The sequence below is a fragment of the Strix uralensis genome, chromosome 15 (assembly GCF_047716275.1).
Source record: "Strix uralensis isolate ZFMK-TIS-50842 chromosome 15, bStrUra1, whole genome shotgun sequence".
NCBI classification, from domain to species: Eukaryota; Metazoa; Chordata; class Aves; order Strigiformes; family Strigidae; genus Strix; species Strix uralensis.
The window spans coordinates 536,209-556,248 of NC_133986.1; the positions used below are offsets into that span (position 1 = coordinate 536,209).

At 34.7% G+C, this 20,040-nt stretch overlaps 1 protein-coding gene across 7 annotated transcripts in view; it reads right to left on the minus strand.

The window, feature by feature from the left end:
• Positions 1 to 20,040, minus strand: part of SBF2 (SET binding factor 2) — a 302,250-nt gene that overhangs the window by 103,144 nt on the left and 179,066 nt on the right. For all 7 annotated transcript variants that reach the window (XM_074884270.1, XM_074884274.1, XM_074884273.1 and 4 more), the window contains 9 exons: positions 14,927 to 15,059; positions 13,261 to 13,369; positions 12,428 to 12,541; positions 11,511 to 11,588; positions 9,068 to 9,181; positions 8,432 to 8,560; positions 7,568 to 7,666; positions 3,130 to 3,334; positions 749 to 858 (listed from right to left, as the gene is read on the minus strand). In XM_074884270.1, coding sequence (XP_074740371.1) covers positions 749 to 858; positions 3,130 to 3,334; positions 7,568 to 7,666; positions 8,432 to 8,560; positions 9,068 to 9,181; positions 11,511 to 11,588; positions 12,428 to 12,541; positions 13,261 to 13,369; positions 14,927 to 15,059 — 1,091 coding nt within the window. The remainder of the gene's footprint in view (positions 1 to 748; positions 859 to 3,129; positions 3,335 to 7,567; positions 7,667 to 8,431; positions 8,561 to 9,067; positions 9,182 to 11,510; positions 11,589 to 12,427; positions 12,542 to 13,260; positions 13,370 to 14,926; positions 15,060 to 20,040) is intronic.

Sequence of the window (20,040 nt, forward strand, 5' to 3'; positions counted from 1 at the left end):
AATGCTCATTTTCTATCTTGAGCTGCACAGCCTCAGAGATAAACAGGTGATACTTTTCCGAGAAATAAAAAAAAAAAAAAATAAATCTTAAAATAATTTTACAGTCATTTTCATATGTAGAATTAGATATGAGTGTAAGTTTGAGTGATTGTTCTAGAATCAATAACTGAAACCTTTATGGATAGAATCTACAAAGCCTGGCAACTTCCTAATGTGAAAAAATAAGGATGTCAAGGATGACAACTCACCACTACATTTCAGTGAAGACAGACATGCCAAACATTTACATTCCCCTCTGAGTTCTATCAAATTATTGATTTCTTTAAAATCAGCAAAATTTACTGTACTAAAAATTTCAAAAGAGCACTGGTTGACAAACACCGAAACATCTATGAATGCCTTCTGTTTACATTCCCCCTAATCAATACTGCTAGACCAATGTACACCCCTCTTAAAAAAATCATGTGGACAGTATTATTTATAATGGTAATATAAATTAGCAAAAAGGGCATCAACACACTCATGTAGTATTACAACCAGGTTTTCAAATCCATTAGCTTCATATTACATAACAGTATTACACTTAGATGACTAGTTTTATTGCTTACTTCATTCATTTAATTGGTTAAGATAGTCATTAATATTTGAAACAAGACTTAAAAAATGTACTTTGTGACAAGGTCAGTCTCTTTTCACTCATTAGCAGAACAGAGGCTTATTTGGAAAAGTTAAAATTTTATTTTATTACCTTTTCAGTCTCCAAAAATTTGTTTTCAAAAATGAATGAGATGCAGTTTCTAACAACTTCCAGCCTTTGTGCACTGTTGAAAATTGTGCTTCCTTTTTCCATTATGGAAACTAACAAAGAAAAAGAATATACATCTGTGAAATGTCTTCTGCAAGAACCACAAAGAATACCAGAAAGTTCTTTTTAAAAAAAAAAAAATAAAAATTAATGCGTCCTCCATTTTGTTCTGTTAAGCAAATACCGTTAGTAGGCATATACAGATAGGAACATTAAGATCCTAAATCTTTGGTTTTCCTACACTATCTGAAAAAGAGAGTGCTCTGAATTTTAACTAGAGCAGTTGATTCTCTTTGCTACTTGTTCTATTTGTCTCATACAGGCACAAAGAGATTCCAACCACTAACATATTACTGAAATTTATAAATAAATACAAATTAATAATAAAAAAAATATATACATGTGTGTGTGTTCTGCAGTGCACTACATAGGCTTGCATATTTTGTAGCAGTAGATAACTATTTTTTCATAAATAATTCATATGACATGGAATAAAACCTGACAAACCTGTTCTCTTATCAAGATTCCAATTTGTCAAGATCTAAAGATTATTTTCTTAATGTTTTGCTCTGAATTTTCAAGAAAATTCAGAATGGAAAAACTAACATTCTCTTTTTCTCTTTAGTATCAAGTAAATAGAATATAAATGCAGAATATGCCCTTCTTACAGATAATGAGCTCCTAATATCCAAGAATTTTGACACACAGGACAGCAGAAAGTATGAGTGTGAAAGCTGTCCCTTGGGAAAAAAAAAAACCCAACCTGGAACTTTGACATAAAAATTAACTTATTAAGAAAGAAAACCTCTTGCATCTAGTCTTTTAAAGATAGACAAGAGAGCACAAGCACATACCCATTAAATTTTCTGTAACACATTCAATGATAGAGTCAACAGCAAAGGCAGGTGAATAGAGTTCATCCTCTTCTTACATAAACCCAAAGAGAAACAGGGCTGGAAGGGGCCTCAAGAGGCCATCTAGTACATCCTGCTGTCTCTAGACAGGATCAACTGTATTTATGTTATTTCTCATGTCTGCCTAATATGTTCCCGAAGTTCTGTGCTAACAGAGACTCCATGGCTTCACAAGAAATCCATTCAACTGCCTCACAGTCCTCATTTTCAGAAGTTTTTCCTCTAGTTTTGGGCTGCAATTAAATCCATTATTTCTTATCACTACACATCATTCCCTTTTTATTTTAACAGCCTCTTACGTAACTGAAGACTGCTATTATGTGTTCCCTCAGTCTTCTCTTTTTCAGTCTAAACAACTCTCCATCTTTCCTTGTAGGTCACATTCTCCAGACCACTGGTCATTCTTGTTGCTTTCTTCTGGACTCCCTCCAACAGAACCAAAAATGGAGACAGTCCTCCAGTGTCCAAAAATGGATACAAACAGTCCAGCTGAGGTCTTACTGGGTACAATGAAAGAATTTCTCCATGGGCTTCACTGACTGTACTCCTGTTAATACATCCTACTAAGATGTCTGTCTTTTTTGCAATAGCTTTATATAGTTGGGTCATGTTTGCCCTATGATCATTATAATCTCCAAATTAATTTCTGAAGAACTGTTGCCTAGTCAGCTGATCATGTCCATGCAAGTGCAATACTTTATTTGAAGAAAAACAGTAGAGAAGGACAAAATTCAGCAGAGACTAGACACTACATCTCCAATTTCTCAAGACTGATTTGATTTCTAACGTCATCCTTTGTAAGTTCTGCAAGCTCTGCCAGCTTCATGTGTCCTGCAAGTTTACTAAACATACTTGTTTACAACAAATTCACATTGATAAATATGACTATGACTAATAGAATTTTTCTGGCATTAAAATAAAATTGACAGGCCTACAATGTTCTTTATATTTAAATATAGGTATATTTATTTTGAGATGGATGTTATGTTTGTTCCTTGCCTTTTTAGAGTAATTTATGTGTCTTCCATTAGTGTCAAAGGAGAAACCCTAACAGTTCAAAGCTTGGTTCAGCCAGTACTACAAGTAGCCTACGGTGATATTCATCAAACCTAGATGAGTAGACAGTATCTAATGTAATAGTTCAGTCTAACTCAGATCAAATCCTTTTTTATTTTTAGTAATTATGTCACTCACACTCTGGATGTTTGACTTCTTAGTAAAGGTTGACACAAAAGGGCTTTTAAAACTGCAAAGGCAAACAGGCAAGTCTATTTACTAAAGGTTACTACGATCACTAAAAATACTGTACTAACGTGAAGTTGGGAGCAACACATGGCAGCCATGCTAACTATATATTCAACTTACGAGACAGGAAGACAAATAGGTAAGTCAGGGAACCAGTAAACATACCAACAGGGGGACCTGCTGGAACCACGCACTTCTTGTCCCCACGGGTGGCAGAGGGGGCACCCTGACTCCTTGTGAGACCTTCCTGAAGGAGCTCCTGCACCCGGCATTCGTTGATCCGGGGGAAGGGGAGGATGTGGACCCGCAAGTGGGAGCCCTCCGTGGGCCGTGGCACTTTCTGGAATGCTATGTGGGGATTGGGATTCTCCTGCAGGTCAAAATCAAAAGGTTATACACAAATGTGTTACTATCTGTTTCATCCAATTTTATTGCTGTTTTGTCTATCTGTCACACCTGAAAGATTAATAAGTCAAGTATCTAATGCAGCTCGACTAATATAATGTGTCATATTCATATGACCCTTGATTCATTATCTGTAATATTTCTAACTTTGTTAAAGGCTTTTATAAAATTATTTTTGTCAACATGCAAAATTCAAAAAGAGAGTAAAAGAAAATCACTGCTTAACTTAGACTGATTTTATGCAGCTTAATAAATATTTAGGACTTGAATAGAGATTAGATTGACAATCAATCTCTTCATTAGAGAGAGGGTTAAAAAAACATATTAAAACATGCAACTCCACCAAGTACTGAGAAATATTCTCATCTTGATCAAGACTATGAAGTGAAAATTTCTTCTTCAGATTTTGTGGTATTTTCAAAGGACAGAAAAGACTTCCGTTATTGCAAAACTATCAGAATTTCCACTGTGAAAGTAGATGTTTGCCTACATGATTTTTCACTCACTTTTTTGTAATAAGCAGTCCCATGGAAAGCTTTTATCTTTACTTTTGGGTTTTCTTGCAGAGCTCTTGAGAATTAAAAAAAATTAAAAATCAGTTTCACACTGCAGAACACTGACTTATCTGTTTTACTGAAATAATCACCATACAACAGAGATGTGACTGTATGTGGGATATTGGAAGACTTGCTCTATGTAGGTAAGCTCTGCTGGCATTTGTCAACACCAGATGCAGCATCGGTGCAATATGTGTTCCTGCATGTAGACGTACATCTTCTGCCTCTGATGGTCAGCAACTGGAAAGACCATGTACATCACAAACCACTAAGTTTCACTCAACAGCCTCCACATTTGATTTCAGCTTGTTTAAAACACACTTTTCAGAAAGACATCCTGAAGAGAGCAGGATATGACAAGTCACTCTTTCTTTTAATTTTTTTCCTCAAATGGTGGATAATCTTTCCTGTTTGAGATTTTTTCTGGCCTCAGGTTGTACCTTTTCCAACATACAGCCGAGACCTACACATGGATTCTACCACCATTCACAGGATCACATCTCACGTCTTGAGAAGTATAATAATCAAACAAACCAGGATATTTTCATCTCCTCATTCACATACCAGGGGTTATAATTAATCACGTTTGAATTTGCTTTTATCGAATTTGACTCTATACTGTTACTTACCACTTGCTCTGTACCGCTGCCAAAGAGCACTACTCAGTCAATTAGGTTTCTGTTGTACCAGGAGAACTAGCTTGCAATAGAATGTATAAACAGGAGCTAGCTTGGTACTTTTGTTTATGGGAGCAAAAGGCAACAAGGAGATGAAAAGCATCAACTTGAGAAATAGCAGTCAAAACAAACCAGCTACTTAGCCATACAAATTCTCTGCAGAGGAAACCTTAATGAAAGAAGTCAAAAATCTAGCTAGGAGGATGAGAGCAGCAGATGCCAGGACATGCAAGGCAGAGAAAGAGAACACAATCTTAGCAGGGACTAACAGATGACATATAGCAGAAAAAGCCAGAAAGGGGGAATAACTAACTACTCCACCTTCCATTTCATGGAGAAGAGAGATCCAGAAAAAATATACAGAAAGAGTTACTTTAATCTTGGACATCACAAATGTAACATCAGCTGTATATGCTGTTAGAAATGTAGCTCTAATGCCTTCAACAAATGAAGCAGTATATGCTAAAAACTCGTCTAGATTTTCCACTTGTACCAGCTATACTAACACAAACATTAGCTCTCCCTAACAAACCTTGTGTCTCTCATGTATCTGGACTATCACAGCTACAATATGACGACTTAAAACTTTGGAACAAGATGTCAAAATATGTCATGCAGCGAATTTAAAATCAGGCAGCTCTAGGCATAACTTACAGAAGCAATGTTACTCATCACAGTGCTTTATTCAAAGATAGATGTACGTATAACTACTAAAAATCGGACTTTTAAATGCACTAAGTCATTGACTTAGTGGTAGTGAAGTAGCAGGTCAATCACAATGGTTTAAATACAACTCATTCTAAGAAAAGACTAAAATGTATTAGTTTTGACACTGATTTTAAGTAATAATATAGACGAAGTTGCAGATATGCACATTCACTTATGCTTTATAGGCTCTTTCATTCTAAAAAGGATCTATATCCACTAGAAAACAAATATTTGCCATTTCCTTTGGAGTAATTTAGTATCATAACAACAATTACATTGTTTGAAGCAATTTCCTGTATTTATGGGATAGTACCACAATAATTATATGCTTATAACATTAAAGCCCTAGCTCTTGGGGAGATCAAGACTTTTAAGACAGATTGATTTTCAAGAAACTTTAGTGCCGTACTCCTCATTTTTTTCTGCTGTATCTTCCCCAAATTTGAATCCACTCATCTCTGCCATCTGATAAAGAAGAGCAAGACTAGTTTACTTTAATATTGCCCACTGACTTTCTAATGAAACTAACAGTCCTGAACATTGCAGAACTGTCAACTAATATAACTTCTGAGTGTTAACCTGAAAAAAATACCTGAATTTGGAAAATGCATGTTGCTATATACAGCACAACTATTAAATTAGTAGCAGAGAATTTAATATCTATTCAGAAACTTTTATTTCCAATTTAGCTCATAACAGAAGTTGATTCCATCAGTACTTATCAATAAGAGAATGCTATAGGATGCAGAGGTATACCATGGAATAAATAATATTTTATTACAGGTGAAATGTCATGGATGAAATGAATCTATGTAACAAAAATTCTGATGCCTGATGTTTCTCTTCATTTTCCACAAGATACGTTCTCTTATTGTAAGTCTGAAGTGTCAGTATAGGGATATCAGTGTTAAGACACTCCAGTAACTATGCCATACCACATATGGACAAGAGACAATATTTCACGCACATTTTAAAATGTGAAATGGTTTTAGTTCACAATGATGTATTTGTTCTCTCTTCTAATGACTACTATCAACAAGGTAGATTAGAATGTATATCAATTCTTTCCTTCAAAAAAGTATAACAGTCATTTGACAATTTCAGACAAAAAAAGATGGAACGTGTGAGTGAGTGAGTGTGTCTGAAGACAGACACACAAATCTGCAACTAAGGACAATATTAAAGGCAGACTAACCTCATTTAATACACCTTATTATTCACACATTCCATTCACTTGAAATACACAGATGTATTTTTCCATTCAAAATCTACTGACACAAAAGATTGCTGAATGCACTGGTTGGAAAATTTTGGATTTCCTATAGAAAAGATACTAATTTTACCCTAAACAAAGATTGCATTGACAGTGACGAAATCCTTAAAGGCAATTCATTTTGGGGAAAAAAAAAAAAAGACACACACACAACCCCCCAGAAAAACTCCAAACACCCTGGAACTCAGCAGCACTTTGTAATTCTTGTGGGTTTTTTATAGAAGTGTAGATGTAAATCATAGTTTTGTGAAAGTGGGATATCGAAAAGAAAGGGTGATAAAGGTGTTAACTGACTGTGTAATAGATACTGCTCCACAGAGCCTGAACATCCACAGGAAGTGTGAGGAAGAGGGAGATCAGCTGCCAAAGAAAGAAAAAACAAAAAAACCTGAAAGAAACAGAGAAAATCCAAAAAACCAGCTAATGGCATGGTAAGCAATTTTACAAAAGCACCATGTAACATAAATGCATGATAGGAAGGCAAGAATGAAACTGGAAATGGTATTCTAAGAAACCTGAAGAATCCAAGAAACAAGCTGTAAGAAATGAAATAGTGTTTGCTGAGCACACAGACCGTGGGGACTGGGTTGGCACAGCAGGAAAGATCTGCCAAAAGTATACATTATGCCAAACAGGAGGTACAGTTTTCATATGGATGATTGTTGAGAGGCAAGAAAGGAGAGATATTTGGCATGGACAGGTTGCAGCAGAGAAAATAACAGTTTACAAACATTATGTGAATAGACACTAAGAGAATAGAATGCTATGTAACAGTAGTTAATAGGTAAATCAGTATTTGTATATTAAACTTCCTTCATATATACAAAATTGCTGTCATTTAATGTTCTAAAGTCTTTCGTCATAATACAGATGATGACCACAAGCAGTCATTTCCATTTTCAGATACTGGATCAAAGTCAGAAATACGGATTTTCAATGTTACTATCTCAACTCTAAAAGTGCAGCAGGTATAGTAAACTTACATTTTTGAAGAGCTGTTCTGCAAGTTCTCTAACATGCTTTATCATTTTTGGTGGATTACCTTCCTCAGCTTTAATTCTTTCGACTTCAAAGGCTACCAACTTAAAAAAAAAAAAGAAAAAAGTATAAATATATTTATAATTCAACTAAAAATAATTTCTTTCCTATTTAAATGATGAAATGTTAATCTTAAATTGAAACTGAGCAAAGAAAACCAAACACTGAAAAACATACAATGTCATGTTGCTCTGGAACATGAGACATTTTCCCTTTCTTATAGAGCTTCTATTACCAGATTTTATAGTCCTACCTAAAAGAGAAAGTCTTATGTACCTAAAACATTCCTTTACCATTTCTAATACCATAATCCATATTTCTCATATATTCTATTACAATGCAGAATTAATACCAAACTCTCTTTGTACTCTACACTCAAGTAAAAGCCAGTACAATACAAATATGGCAGTGCTTTTTAAAAGAAAAAAATGTTTCTCCCAGTTTATATTGTTGGGTATGTATTTAATTTAATATTTGTCAATTACTTTTTCAATGTGTCTAAGAATATAATTAAATTACTCAAAATACTTCTGTACTAGCACATGTGATGCATTATGAAGTTCCAAACCTGACAATAGGAACAGCAGTACCATGATTTATACAACTGTTTAACTTAATACATATGAGCAGGGCCTATTTTATGAAAGTAAGCTCAAAATGTATGCTTAGTAGAAAATGAGAATTGAGAAGTTTAGTATAAACGTTATATAGTAAACAGTGAGGATTTGGAAGCATTTCAATAGTTTTTCACATGCTGAAATGTCATTGGTATATTTTAATTTAGTTCAGAATACAGGAACAGTTTTCACCTCATCAAAAAGATCACAGGCTCTGAAAGGAGGACCCCTCTCTGACACAAAACCAGCAAATGCCATTCCATTGAGAACTTTGGTTAGAAAGTCATTTTCAATTAAGCCTCGCTGCCCCAAGAAGGCTGCCTGTAACAAAGATAGAAAAAAAATGCATGTATTTTACCTACAACCAACTATTTATGTACTAGCAGTTAAACATTTTTACCAAGTTATAGTAATGTGTGGTACTTTCTAATTAAATATTTTATATTGCCTAGTATCTTTTTATACCTAAAATCAGGAATGATGTAACAGGAAGTCTGATGCACACATTTTATAATTCTCACAAATAACAAAATAGAAAACTAGTACTTTAAAGTATTGTATTCTAACCACATACGTATGTTTTCAGAATTCCCTGATTCCTCAAATGTTTTTTTGCATTAAATTTCAATGTTAACTTCGTTTCACGTTTCATCACTGCCCCTATAATTAGTTCCACTAAACTGCATTTATGTAGTTCTATGTCAAAATGATATGCTTACCACGTGTAAATTATTTTATTTTAAACTTTAAAACTTGTTCAAGAGGCAAGCTCATGGGAATAACATGACACAAATGAATACTAAATATATATAACTGCTTCTCTTTTACCTTATGGAAATGAATTACTGGTTCAGCATGAATTCTGATCAGCTGAAGACATGACCGGTATCCTTGGAAAAGTTGTGCAAATAGCCTAAGGAAGATTGCTCGCACTTCTTTATCCTGTAAGCAGCAATTGAATATGCTGTAAAAACATTTTTGTATTCTAAACTTTTCTGCACTTTATACAAAGCTATCTGAGAAACACCTACAAATTCATCAAACTATGCAGCAGTGTAGCACAAAAGTGGAAATATTTGTTCACGTAGGAAGTTATCTTATATGAGGCTACAGTTTCACTGCCCTGCCCGCAGATGGCAATGACAGATTTAGGACATTCACCCGTTCTCTCCCATGCCTGCACGAGAGGCTTTGGGCAACGCAAGGGTAACTGTTAGGGTGGCTGTGTAACGAACCACATGAAGGAACTGCCATGAGAAAAAAGTGATACTAATAAAGGAAAGAGGGCATTTTAGCCTGGATTTATTCCCCAAACCAAGTGTGACTGTAGCACCACACAAGCAGCGCCATGGGAGTGGGCAGGGCCCCATGGAGCCGCAGCTGGATCGCTGCTGCTGGGGGAAGCAGGCCCAGAGCAGCACCGGCCCCGCTGCAGCCACCCACGGGGGCTCTGCCGCCTGAGGAGACCGTGCTGAGTTTGCTCAGCTACTTGTCTAGGACTCCTCCAACTCATGTCTTCACTTGCCAATCCACGGCAGCCAAAATAAGCCAAGGTTAGTTTAAAAAGTTTAAAATAGTAGATCTTTAAAGTCCTGGTTTATTTTGATTTAAATGAGTAAGGCAGTGCTTACATAAAAACTGATGGCCTAATGGAAATGCTGTGAACGGCTGGGGGCAGGCTTGGGGCAGTGACATCTTCAGCTGGCCCAGATGCAACTAAAGACTGTGAACAAATCCTGTGAATGTCACCCATGTGAATTTATCTTAGCTCAGGTACCTACTCAGACTGCAGTCATGTCTAAAACCTGAGGTCCTAAAAATTGGTTTATGAACTCAGGTTCTACGATGTCTCAGAGGACTTTTAAAACAAACTCTAAAAGTTACAAGCAGCAAAGACCATCAGATTAACTAATCAGGTAAACAGCTGATCAGCTAATCAACAAGTAAATACAACCTAAATAAGTTAAAGCTTATAACAATTTAAAAAAAAAAAAGTTTAGCTATATATAAGATTCTATAAAGCTGTCCTATTGGAATATTTTTCTAGATATCTGTTTAGATTTCACTGGAACATGACTGATGTTGTTCTATTTTTATCTTAATTTTGTAAGGGCTTATTTTACTGAGAAATATTCTCATTTTCTTTGTGCCCAGGCTGCTCTCTAGGATTTTAACAGGTGCATTTGTACACTGACTTTTTGGACTACTTGAAAACATGCTCGTTTCTTTCAGATTTAACAAAATCCTTATTCTGATACAAAATTATAATAATTTATAAATTCACTATTCAAACTGATATCTTAGTTGAACTCTTATTAGTTTAAATGAAATCTGGATGACGTTTCCTGTCTTCAGCAATGAAAAAAAATAAATCTTAAAGCAATAAATAAGAACAACAAATATATTGTACCACTTAAGAGTTTTAAGTTTTCAAATACAGCTACACAAAAACACCAATGTGCATTCTTAAATTGAGTTGGCTTTTGGATTTTAATTTGGACTACCAACTCAAGTTCAACTCTAGACACTTTGGCAGCTTTATCAAGTTGTTAAGTTATCATAGCTTCACAACTACTTTTAATTTAAATTAAGTAGATTTTAGTAGAAAACTGTCTACAGACTTTTTTTTAGTATGGACAATTACATATAGTTTCATTCAGGCTGAGGTTCATTAAAGCCATTTAACCAGGTATGGTTGAAACCCATATAACTCCTTTCCGAATCTGTTCAAGCATACTTACACAATAATTATAATTATTATTATTGTGATTTATGTTTTGCTGACACAGCCACCACTCGTAGCTTTACTCATATTTACTCTAAAAATCTAGACCTTGAATGACATTTTTAATGTTTCTGAAACTTTTTGGTGGGGGCAGGGGGGCAGGGCAGGGAGTTGTCTATAAGAGAATTTAATTTTAACATTTACACAAACACACAAAAACATCAGTTTGTCCACTCATGTAAAATTGTACAGCTTTACTGGTCTACAAAACAGAGGAGGCACAGATTTAACTCAATAGACAGTAATATTAAAAGAAAATAAGGTGCTTCCATGTTAATACAAATATGTTTATAAAAACTTCTAATCCATTGGAATACTACTAGAGGGCAGAATGCAAAGTCCAATGGCATTTCTTTGCTCCACCAATACTACTATAAAGAATATGAATATGGAAAAGAAAACACAAAGAAGAAATTCTTAAAAGAAAGTTAGTCTAAAATTTCAACAGTTTTCTACTTTAAGTCAGATGTAACACAGAAATCTTACCAGCATTTTTGAGTGAGATAAAGCTGTTCGTGGGGGAGGGAATGCATAATCTGCTGTTTCCAAATCAGGATGCAAAACCTAGAGAATTTTTTAAACAAAGTATTTTTCCCCTCATTTTGCTGAGGAAAGGGTAAATTACTTTTTTTCCTTCTTTCTCAAATTAATATTCTGATAGTAAGTACCTCAAATAATAGATTGAGTTAAATTATGGAGACTGAATGGAAATAAAGGTGGGATTAACTTCTCAGCTTCAGGTTTCTGTAAGTGAGGTAGTTATCAAAAATTCCTATTACAGTGAACAAGACTAGTTAATACAGTTAGGGATTTTAGAGTTGATTCATCTGAAACAGATTAACAGAGAGAAAACTTTTCTTTAAGATAAGAAGGTTTGTTCAGAAGCCTCCAAATAAGGTGATTTCTAACGTATGACAATGATAGCAAAAAGACAAACCGAACTACTTTTTTTACCGATTCCCCAATGCAGAATCAATCATTCTTGAATACTGATACAGGGGCATCATACAAATAAACTTTACGACTTATTGGCTATTCATTTGTTAAACTTCAAAACAATGTACGGTTTAAATGAATTTATAGACACAGAAGAGACACTAAACTGAATAGTAACAATGCTGCTAAAATACTGAGGTTGAACTCTTATTAAAAAAACATTAGTAGGAAGGAAAAATCACTACCTACCTGTTGCATAGTGAAAAAATGTTTTAGTAGTAAATTACTGATGATATTAACTCTAACTTCAGATAATAAATTCTTCTAAAAAAAGGAATGTTGGCATGAATTGTATTTTTAAATCTCACATTTCCAGTGTCTTTGAAAGCGATTTAATACTGAAACTCATTTTTCATTCCTTAAAAATAGGTGAGAGGGTAGAAAATGGGGTTTGTACCAAAACGTACTAGAGAAAGCGCCATTTGAGTCTGATGTAGCAGTGGCTCTGGTAGCTGAGAAAGATGAATACATTCAGGAATTTTAATTGTGCCTCCATCCAGGTCTGCTATGATTACATCTAACTGTAAGGGACAAACAAAGACATTATCGGTAGCGCATACTGTGAGCTTAGTTTAAAAACATAACAGTTCAAATTTCATGACCTGCACATAAGTTAAAATAAACAAATTAACACAGTACTAACTTTAATGTATAGAGTGTTTTTGATAAACGAAATACTCCAAATACTTCATATTACTGAACCTAGCCATGAAAAATACATGTAAACCAAATAATGTGAAACTACGCCAAACTTTCTTAAGTGACTCCTGTTTCTGGAGGTTCCAGGTCTGCGTTCAGAGATTTGAGATATCTATTAGGCTCTTTGCAAAAGGACACAGCGAGGACAACTATAAGTAAAATTACATGTTTCTAGGCATCTCTGTACCCTGGTTCAGTTTCTCCAAGCACATGCTTAAAAAGTAAGCATAGAATAAAATAATAGAGGATTTATTTAAAAAAATCCTAAGTGAATTGTTCAAATCCATGACAAAGCTGGAAAAGGATCCATTCATCCTCATCCTGCACTAGAATCAAGTAACTCCCTCCTCTATAGTCTCAATGTATCTACAAAAGAATTGATGTTTTTTCTTTTTTTTTCCTCCTGATTACCTTGCCTGCCTTCTACAATAATATTTTAAACATGTATGAATTGTTCAAATAAACATCTCTGAAGCACAGAAGATCTCTGCAACTAAGCATCACAAATGACACTATGAGTATACTGGGTAGACATACTTACAAGCTCATGAATGTCATTGCGAAAGACAGAATGTACGCCAATTATGAAAGGAGTTGGTGAGCTGAGAACTTCTAATAGCTGTGCAGGAAGAATTGGAATATAGGGATAACTGTGAAAAGAATAAATAAAATAAAAACTTCTGACTATCCTTTCACATAGGGTAGCTTTTTTCTTTAAAAACCCCAAATCTTCCTCCTATATGTTAAATTTACTAAAAATACCTGTATTTTAAAAACACAAAAGATGAAAGTATTAATTAAATACTTCTTTATAAGGTTCCATGCTCTTAAAAGAACATCTGTCATGTAAAGTGCAGAACATTATTATACTATAGTGTCTAAAATTTATTGTAAACAAGAGCATTGCACAAAATAACAGGAGTCTATTTATATTTGTAACATTTATATGTACATTATATTTGTCCACAACTTTTAGGTAACTAGGGATACTAAAGTTACAGAGAATACCTACATTTTAAAAACATGGCTACTTTTTGTCCAGACACCTACAATTCAGCCTTTTGTAGAATATCATTAATAAGAAATCTTTAAATTAAATCTTTCGCTTTGATATTGAAATGACAACTAAACATTATTTACAGTACACTGTATTTCAGATACTGTTTACTTGACTTGACAATTTTTTAAAAAAATTGCTGTTTTCAAAGCAACATGAAAATCTGGATCTAAATTGATCAATGCATTTCAACAATTTATAGTTATTAAAAATTTACATTCATGACTATTTTAGCATGAAGAAACGTATTCCAAAACTCACTTTCCTCTTATTCTATGTTACAGTGAACCAAATATCTGAAATATTTTAAATAAAAGCATGCTATTAAAATACAAGCATCTTTTGAAACGGATGAATCAGAATTAGATATCTTCTTCATGAAAAAACCCCAAATAGCTAGACATTAAGTTTTTCACTTCAAAATGATGGAATGAGATGAGGATCAATTTGTTCATTTAAATTCATTCTTTGGTAGACATTTGTCAGTGACTTAAACCCATGATACAAACTAATGTAGCTGTTATCTTAGAATCACTGAACCTTTCAGGTTGTAAAGGGCCTCAGCAGATCATTTAGTCCAACCTGCTGCTCAAAGCAGGGTCAAGACTGAATCCAGATCAAGTTGTCCTGAGCTCTGACCAGCTGAGTCCTGACAATCTACAGGGATTGAAGTTCTATAGGGTCTCTGTTCCAATGTTTAGTTATCCCCATAATAAAACATGTTCTCCCCACATACAGTCAGAAACCTTTCATTTCCCCATTTCGGTTTGTGCCCCCAATCTCTTTGTTCTCCTGCCATGTACCTCCTCTTACTTATTGACAGGCTGTCATCAGATCTCCCCCATATCTTTTCCATGCATTTACTCATGGATCATCACTGTCAAGTTTTACCATTCAATTGATGTTGCGAGTAGGGTTTCTACTGTATTTGTAGGTAGGATGTTTCTCCTTTAATTGTTTCCACTGTTAAGATGCAATCAGGTTTTTACTAATGATGTGTACAGACTAGGACTTGTATAGATGATCATGAAAACTTTTGCTTATTTGAACAAACATAGAACAACTCCTTTTGTTAAGGACAATGTAAAATAAGTTACAAAATTAATTATAAAATTAGTCAAAGAGTTCAAAGAATCAAAACTCAACTCACCTGTATTTGAGGGGAAACATCAAAGACTCCAGAGCCCTACAGGCATCACTGAGCCTCTGAAAACTTGCTGAGTGAAAGAGAACCTTGTTTTCTGTAAGCACGGCACAGAATAAGCTGAGTACATTTTGAATTCCTTAAAAAAAACCAAAACAAAACCCCACCCTGTAATAACGTGTCAAAGGAAGAATCAAAATTCCATTAAAATGTATTATTTTCTGAAGTTTTCAAAAAGCATATGATAAATGCATAAATTGCCAAACCCCAAGTTTTTCTACCTTTTATTTAACTAGTGCAACCTCCTTGCTATTTTTCAGGTTGCTAAAATACTATCTGAACGTATTTTTACATATCAAACATATTGTATTACACATCTCTTTCAAATACCACTTTTAAGGATTTCCTCTCCTCAGCACAAATCCCAGCAATGCTTAGTAGTGACTTCAAACAGTATTACATGTATCTTCTGCATAGCCTTCTGTGTACCTAGAATTCAATTCTGGTCACTGATCCAAGCTTAACTTCTAAACCTTTATGCATCTCCATAGGGAGAAAAAAAAAACCAAACCATCATACTGACAAGCTCAAAAGAAAATTGCAAAGACTTCCTAGTAGATACATTCATACTTTATCCACGGAGAGCATTCTAGGAGTCACAAGGTTAAAAAAGGGCAGTAAGAGTGTACATGTCATTAGAAGGATATGTTAAAGAAGAGCTGACTGTTTAAACAAGCCCCACTAGATTTAGGGTAAGACTCATGAATCAGATTATGGGTTTTTTTTAAAGACAATATAATTTACCTAGGAGACAAAGCCATGTGCTTTCAGGGAAAACCAAAAATACATTTCCTTTAAAACAAAGTCCCATCCTGAGAAGCAGACATGTCTGAGATATGTGAGATATGCTGAAATTTATGAAATTTCCTGAAATATGCTGGAATGTATGATGTTTCCCTGAGGACATAGCTAGTGTTATCAGTAAGACAGCCTGTATTACCTTTACAAAGCTACTGCTTATCTTACAATAATCCACCCAATAAGAAGTGTGACTGTGGAGAGCCACTATATTCATATGAAAATTAACACTTTGTTTTGCTTAAGTAATTTTTATTACTTAAAATTATTTTTTTATTTGTTTTGACAAATCTTTTTTTCTATGATGTTGCATGAAAATTTGCTTTGCTGGAGTGGAGCTTGGTTCCTACATACAAAGGGACAAGGACTTGGAGAGGGTTGTTAAGAAAAAGACTTAATTCTTACGATGAACAAATCAATAACATAATAGCTTGTGCTTTCAAACTCCACTCTCCAAGAATCTTAGAGAGACATGAAATCAAAGGCAGACTTGAGAGGACTCAAGGACAGAAGGCTTTGTTATATTGCTGAGTGAGTGACTGTCGCAAATATTTGCTATTCTTTTCAGTGGCATAATTAATATTGTCCTGCCATACAACAAACTGCTTTGTAATAGACAACATAAGGATAGGGTTAAAAAAAATTGAACTAGTTTAATAATGTGAATGAAATAGCATTCATGAGTGAATGGTTAGAAGCTAACTTGAAATGCTGTCCTTTTTTGTGTATGTATGAGGGTACGTATATATTCGAACCCAAAGTTAGAAACTGCTGCCCGTTTAAAAAAAAATCTCTGTAAGAAATGAAAAAACTTGAACTGCCCTTTTTATGCAAAACTGCCCTTGTTCCTTTTCCCAGAAGATTTTAAAGATTGCTTTGGAGTATGCTTTTTTGTTTTAAACTAAGTTTTTGTTTTCAAGCTAAGTGGGCTTTCTACACCATATCTTAAGACACTTAGGGATATATTTTTTTAAACATCTGACACTTTTTTCCTATAATCAGATACAAAAATCCTTGAACAATCCTCTATAAACCTGTAATGTTCTGGCAGGTGTTACTGAGGAAAATAGTACCTTAAAAAGTCACAAATAATCACATCATTTGTTACAACTAAATTCTCTAAAATAACCTCTCTTGTGATCAAAATATCTATAACTTCAAATTCTTGAAACAGATGGTTTTCTATTCCTCACATTTTAAAACTGACTAGACTGACAGGTAACTGCTCTAAAATATTTTCTGGATGTTACTGACTTTAAACTGTTTTACAAAGAATTAAAACATTCCTTTAATGAAAGTACTCAATTAAAATCAAGCTGTGTAAAAAAAGAGTCCTTTTTTCTAGCTATATATTATCCTGCTGTGGATTATAATGGTTGAAGAGACTAGGAAGAATATCTTAGTCCTAAAACTCATCCAGTATCAGCATTTTTCACTTGAAATCTCTTCTGAATATAGGCTTCCTCATCAGATATCAAAACAATATACAATTCTCAATAGTACATGGTAACTGAGCACTTGAAAATGCAAAAATTTTTACTAAGAAAATACATGAATGAAGAGGAAATCAAGATTTTGCTTATGTATAAGGAGGACACCTGCAAGTACTTCATAGTATTTGAACACTGGCCTTCTAAAAAGAAGAATTTGAATTTGAACTATTAAGCAGATGATAAAAGTTTGTGAAGCTTTTATAGTTTCACTAGGGAAATTAGTCTGGTTTTGCTGCATATTAGTGGCCACAGATAAAACTTCAGTTTGTAATCCACAAAGACATTTCTCACTGTAGCTTAATTAGCATCACTATAATTTGATTTTTAAGATCACTATTTTTAGCAAGTACCTCCCACGTATAAACTTGATGTCACGCAGAAGAATATTTACTGCAAACATGTTTTCATTACATGCCTCTAGTTGGTCTCTCAGGTGTTCACTACACTTGAACTGGGATGGAAGAGGAGTTGAAATGTTTGCTGTGATACGAATGCACCAGATGTAGTCCCAGCTTTGAGTGAGACAAAAGCATTGCTTTATCCACGGAACTTATGGAAGTGACCAAAACTGAGAGCATCTAAACGCATCTCTCATAAATCAGCAGGTCTTGTAAGGAATGGCAGGGAAAAGAAAATAAGGACACCAGGAAATATCCAACCTTCTCTGTGATTCTGTGAACAGGGCCAAATGAAAGCCATCACCAAAGCAAGAAGACAGGCTGGTAGGGGCAGGGAGAGCTCACTGGCCAACTGCTCACATATCAGAAGGGATAGGAAGCATTGTCTCTCCAGTCTGGCAATTCCCCAGCACAGGTCCAAGTTAGCAGGTCCTTGGAAAAAGCAGTTAAAAGCAGCTATAAACTGTGTACACTACCGCTGTGCAATCTATCATTGCCTAAAAGCTCTGCACAAGGCCACCCCTCGGCAGGGCAGCAGAGCGGCAAGCGCAGGGTCCAGACCTGCTGCACACCCTGCCCGTGCTGCTGGGCCACATCCAAGCACCTACAAGAAACCTGTGTGGGAAATGTCAGACAGTTACCTAACGTAACCGACATCACTTTATAAACGTTCTTAACTGCAAGCTGAACCTGGAATTTTCAATGGATTGAATCTCCATCTAAAAGTTATTTCTAAATTCTCTTGACCATTTTCTGCGCTCTGAATGCATGAAAACCAAAGTCACCTCAACAAAACCGGCCACATTTCAACAGAAACAGAAAAAAAGAGACTGGGAATCTTGTGTGCTTGCATTTGAAAACAAAATTAAATAATTTACAAGAAATAACAATACAATAAAAAAAAGGAAATAACCAATGTAATTTCTTTAGGTATCTTTCCCAAAAGCCAGTTTAAAGTGAGAACTTCACTGGCTCTTACCCTTTTCTTTCCTGAATGAAAGCTTCACAGACTGAGAAATATTAAATTTATAACTAAGGAGAGATTCTGAAGTTTGGGGGTGGGGGGGTTGTTTTGAGTCTTTTTTTGCATAATAGAAGTGCTGTTCCACTGAGCAGCTAATCACCGATATTGACTCAATTCTTGAAAATAGGCTGCTCAGTTTGGAAACACACTTAGACAGTGAAACCCAGACTAACCACTTCCACTGACTGAAAAGCTTGTACAGCCCGGACAGCTTCTTTGATACCAGCTGTTTTCCTTCTCTCTCTCTTTTTTTTTTTTAAATAATCTGTATACAATACAGAAGAATATAAAATAAATAAAATCAAGTGTACAATATAGACGTCTAATCTGAAATTCTCTTATTTTCAAGATGATAGCTACTACCTCAACACAAAATTATTGCTCCACATGTACTTTGATATATGTTTTCAGGAATATCAGCAATATAATGACTGTGAAGGAAATTTTCATCTCATACAATCAAACAAATCATAAATAATAAGACTTTTGGTTACTTTCCTTTTTTAAACCATTTAAACCATTGATTAAATTATTTGACCAAGCCACTAAGGTGTTGTTTCAAGCCTTGAATGTTGTTTACTGAAAACAAACATTTCTGAAGAATAGTCTGAGCCCAGTTTCCTCATGCTACAAGATACAATCGTGTCTGTCTTAACCTTGAACCGTACACTGGTCTTTGGACTCCACACCACATCCGATGCTCATTTCTCAGGGCATAAATAGACAACACGAAAAACAACAAACAAGTTGATTTTTACAGATTACTCTTTTGCCATCTACAGTCAGACAGACATCCTGTAAAATATTATACATATGCTGGAAAATTTTGAATGGAGGCTTCCTGACCTTCACTGTTTTCAAGTATTTAAAGAATCTGTAATTTGTACTAAGTTATCTGACATCCTACATCAACAAATGTATCATTCTGCCTGCTTCCTGTTGTTCTAGAATTTAAGTATTTATTTAAGCATGATTTCACAAAGTGTACCTGACAAATTATTAACTGTCCTCTATATTGCATGAAATCAAAATATTATCACTAACTTCTTCAGACTTTTGTAAAGAGTTATAAATACAGATTTGGAATCTCAACTAGTTGAATTCATTATTATGCCAATATGCCATTCTTAAATTACTGGACACAAGAAAAAGCTTAATAGACAAAATAATCCATAACTTAGCCAGACTAATCCAGGAAACGGGTCAACAAAGACTGAAAAGCCTTTCTGAAAGGCCACTGGAGAGTGCATAGTACAAGTTCTGTGCCAGGCAGTGTCAAACTCTAAAGATAAATGGGAAAAAAGTAGGGAAAAACAAAACTCTTTTCATTTTTTTTTTGAGATGTAG